This window comes from Dipteris shenzhenensis, chromosome 29 (assembly GCF_047967505.1).
Source record: "Dipteris shenzhenensis isolate YYH24624 ecotype China chromosome 29, Dip_SZ_1.0, whole genome shotgun sequence".
Taxonomy (NCBI): domain Eukaryota; kingdom Viridiplantae; phylum Streptophyta; class Polypodiopsida; order Gleicheniales; family Dipteridaceae; genus Dipteris; species Dipteris shenzhenensis.
Window position 1 is genome coordinate 9271672 of NC_141624.1, and position 3554 is coordinate 9275225.

At 46.5% G+C, this 3554-nt stretch overlaps 1 protein-coding gene across 1 annotated transcript; it reads left to right on the forward strand.

The window, feature by feature from the left end:
* Positions 1-946: 946 nt before the first annotated feature.
* LOC147882406 (uncharacterized) lies at positions 947-3309 on the forward strand. Its single transcript, XM_087401093.1, has 2 exons — positions 947-1109; positions 2133-3309. The coding sequence occupies exons 1-2, from the start codon at positions 947-949 to the stop codon at positions 2438-2440; spliced, it is 471 nt and encodes a 156-aa protein (XP_087257219.1). The 3' UTR covers positions 2441-3309.
* The last annotated feature ends 245 nt before the right edge of the window (positions 3310-3554 follow it).

Genomic DNA, 3554 nt, shown 5'->3' on the forward strand with positions numbered 1-3554 from the left:
AGAATTTGTGGTCAACACGTGAAGCAAACCTGGAAGCAACATATTCCTTCATCAACAAGAGATGCATGGGCACTGATTTCACTAGAAGATCTTGTGAAACAGAAGCCCACAAAAGACGCCAAATTTCTCTTCTATAGCGTAACTCAGCCCTACCCCCTAAGGGGCAGGCCAAAAACAAAAATAAAGATGAATTACATTCATTAGGCATGCCGATAGGAAATGTTAAATGTCTTTATTGGATGTTATTCTTAGTTTGAGTGAGAGTTATGAAGTGCAATGTACACTAGGAAATGGTTTTCCCATTATATGAGGTTTGTTTCAGGTTTTTCACTAATGTGATTTTCATATTAAGACGAGATCATCGAAAAACCATGACTGATATTTTAAATCAATCTCATTAAGAATTCTTAACATTTTCAAAGAAGTCGTACAATGACCATTACATTTTTACTTATTAATAACATAAATAACGACTTCTTTTGCAAATGACCTGAACAAGCTTATTGCATGCGATGCCAAAGTGGCTCTCTCCTTAAATGCATACAAATACACTCCATCCAATTTTTAATGGTGCCCCTCTTAAAACACCCAACACGTGGAATAATCATAGCTTCTCTCACACTCGAAGGTATGCAAATAAATAGCAAGCCATCACTAAGTAGGAAACCCATTTGTAAAGAAATCAGATCGAGCGGGAGGGCTCCACGTGGCACGAGGGGGTGAGATGACAATAAGTGGTCAATGGTCAAAGATGAAAGCAAGTCGAAGCAGCGTTGCAAGTTCGTTCGATAACATCTGGGCTACGTTGCAAAGTTGGTTCGATATGATCCAGGATGCCTTAGTTCGATAAATTCGCCCTTCCATACCCCTCTTGCCATCCTTTCTTTGCTTCTTGCCTCGCTTCTCTTACTTCCTCACCTACCCAACCATCTTCGCCTCACTTCTCATGGCCCTCCCTTGCCTTTTCTTCCCTTCCCCACGCTTGTCCTCCCTGCCACCACCTGCCTTTCGAGTCTCCTTGCGTCCTCTTTGCTTTGCCTGCTCCACAAGACGCCGTGCTGGAAGAGTCCCCACGCCCTCCTGCTCCATTCGTCATAATGTCGGTGGAGGTTAGCACTACTATCGTTGCTCTAGGGAGCTTTAGATCAAGTACCTCTTTGAGACACTCAACAGACGTCTGTCTGGGTTTTGTGCAGATGAGTACGGGGATGATGTTGATGCCAGTATGATGCTGTTGAGAAAACGCCTGCAGGAATTGAGCGGAAGACAGCAAGGCGCTGCGAGTGCTCAATATCCTCAGCATTTGGATGGAGGTGAACAGTCCAATATTGTTGACGCAAACATGATGGTGTTAAGGAAACGCTTGCACGATTTGGGACCTCAGGAAGCGCGTCAGGGTCAGGAGAACTGGATGAAATGGGAAAAGGACTACTATTTGTTCTATCAAGAGGAGATATGCTGGCTCGTGGCGGCTTTACAGCAACAACTGCTAAGCTGTCGGCCTAGCGTGTTCATATCCCTTGCAGCTTGTACATCGATATCTTTACCAATAGCAGGAGTTTATATTCTATCTACCATCATGTCCTGGCTTATTTCCCTGGCAGCAAGCATGCATTCCGGCTGACGTTTGCGGACTTGCACTTCGACCCGTCCCCATAGTAGACGTGCGCTTAGCCAATCGCGAATCGCCGGTTTTCCTCCCGAAACTGGTGCCACAGTACTTGGGCAAGGCTTTTAAGCAATCTGCAAAGAACAACAGAGTTTGTGTTGTACAGAACCGCGTACTGGGGTCCTCAGAGGCATAGCTTTCCCGCCCATGTCAAACAGGAATCCCGTCAATTCCACTATTCATCTCGAAGGCATTAATGGTCGTAAAAGAATTGTTAAGTCGAAGTTGACGCTTGCCTGCCACCACCTGCCTTTCGATCCTCCCTGCCTCCTCTCCGGATTGCCTGCTCCAGAAGACGACATGCTGGAGGTCTCCCCACGCCCTCCTGCTGCATACATCACAATTTCGACGGAGGTTAGCACTACTTTCGTTGCTGTAGGGAGCTTTAGAGGAAAAAGTTGAAGCAGCTACTGATCCTTCTTCTTTGAGACGCTCAACAGACATCTGTCTTGGTTTTGTGCAGATGAGTACGCGGATACTGTTGATGCGAGTATGATGGTGTCGAGGAAACACCTGCAGGAATTAACCGGAAGGCAGCAAGGCGCTGCTAGTGCTCAACATCCTCAGCATTTGGACGGAAGTGGCTACTCCAATAATGTTGAAGCAAACATGATGGTGTTAAGGAAACGCTTGCACGATTTGAGGGGTCAGGAAGCGCGGCAGGATCAGGAAAACTGGATGAAATGGGAAAAGGACTACTATTTGTTCTACCAAGAGGAGATATGCTTGCTCATGGCGGCCTTACGGCCGACTGGTAACCTGTCGGCCTAGCGTGTTCATTTCCCTTGCAGCTTGTACATCCATATCTCTGCCGATAGCGGGATCCTATACTCTATCTGCCATAATATCCTGGCTTGTTTTCGTGGCAGGAAGCCTGCATTAAGATTTGCGCACGTGCACCTCGAGCTTTGGTTCCTTCAGAAAGAGGAGGCTTAAGCGGCAACGATCAATTCACGCTCGCGGCCAACCTGCCACCCTGCAGATCCGTCCCCTATGGCACACGTATCGTAGAATTGCGATTAGCAATCGCGATTTGCAGCATGCGGATCACCACGGTTTTCCTCCCGAAACTGGTGCCATACTACTTGTGCAAGGCTTTTAAGCAATCTGCAGTCATCACAAAGCACTGTAAGTTTGCATCGTACAGAACCGCATACTGGGTCCTCAAAGGTATGGAAACGAAGATCAAATCACGAAGACGCAGCATAGCTTTCCACCCATGGCGAGCAATTCATCCATAAGACATTAATGGTCGTAAGAATGCTAAGTGGAAAGCTCCGTTTGGTTGAAAGCCCGGTTAAGGGATATTTGAAGGGGTGCTTGGCGGGCTCTTGGTGTGGAAGACAATTCAGCAATGGCTTCCGGTCGGTTCGCGAAATGGTTGGGGTGACTGTCATTGTGCCCACTTACAGGGGGGATATGTGGTCGAGGCAAGTAGAAAATGACTAACTTTAATGGGACGACTTTGTCTTGGTTCTAATCGGAGGCTAGCGACGCTATGGAACTTACCTCGACATTGGCAGCATGGTGGCAATTTTGCTAGCAGTGTGGAGGACTTGTATCGCACATGTTGATAAGGACGTGGGCACCAAATTTACAGAATGGGCGATCATGGCACTTTTAAAGAGTGTTTCAGTAGATTTGGGGGTGATGATCAGCAAGAAGATCTTGTTAGTATATGTCTCTTGGATGTTAGCTCTCTCCTTATTAAATTGTAATGAGGATGCTACTCAATATAGGCTAGAGGCATAGTGGCCCTCCCACTTTTGTAATTTGGTCTTTTCGTGGCTGTGAGCTCCCCTTAATATAACTCGGCTACTCGCATAGAATAAGTCCTAAGCGCCTAGTCTAAGAACAAAGTGGGAATATCTTTCTTTCTTTAAAA

Excerpts from the sequence above, each read along its gene's own strand:
- LOC147882406 (XM_087401093.1), top strand. The coding sequence starts at position 947 with ATGGCCCTCCCTTGCCTTTTCTTCCCTTCCCCACGCTTGTCCTCCCTG. Across the intron at positions 1,110-2,132 it reads TCGTCATAATGTCGGTGGAG|ATGAGTACGCGGATACTGTT; the intron begins GTTAGCACTACT and ends GGTTTTGTGCAG.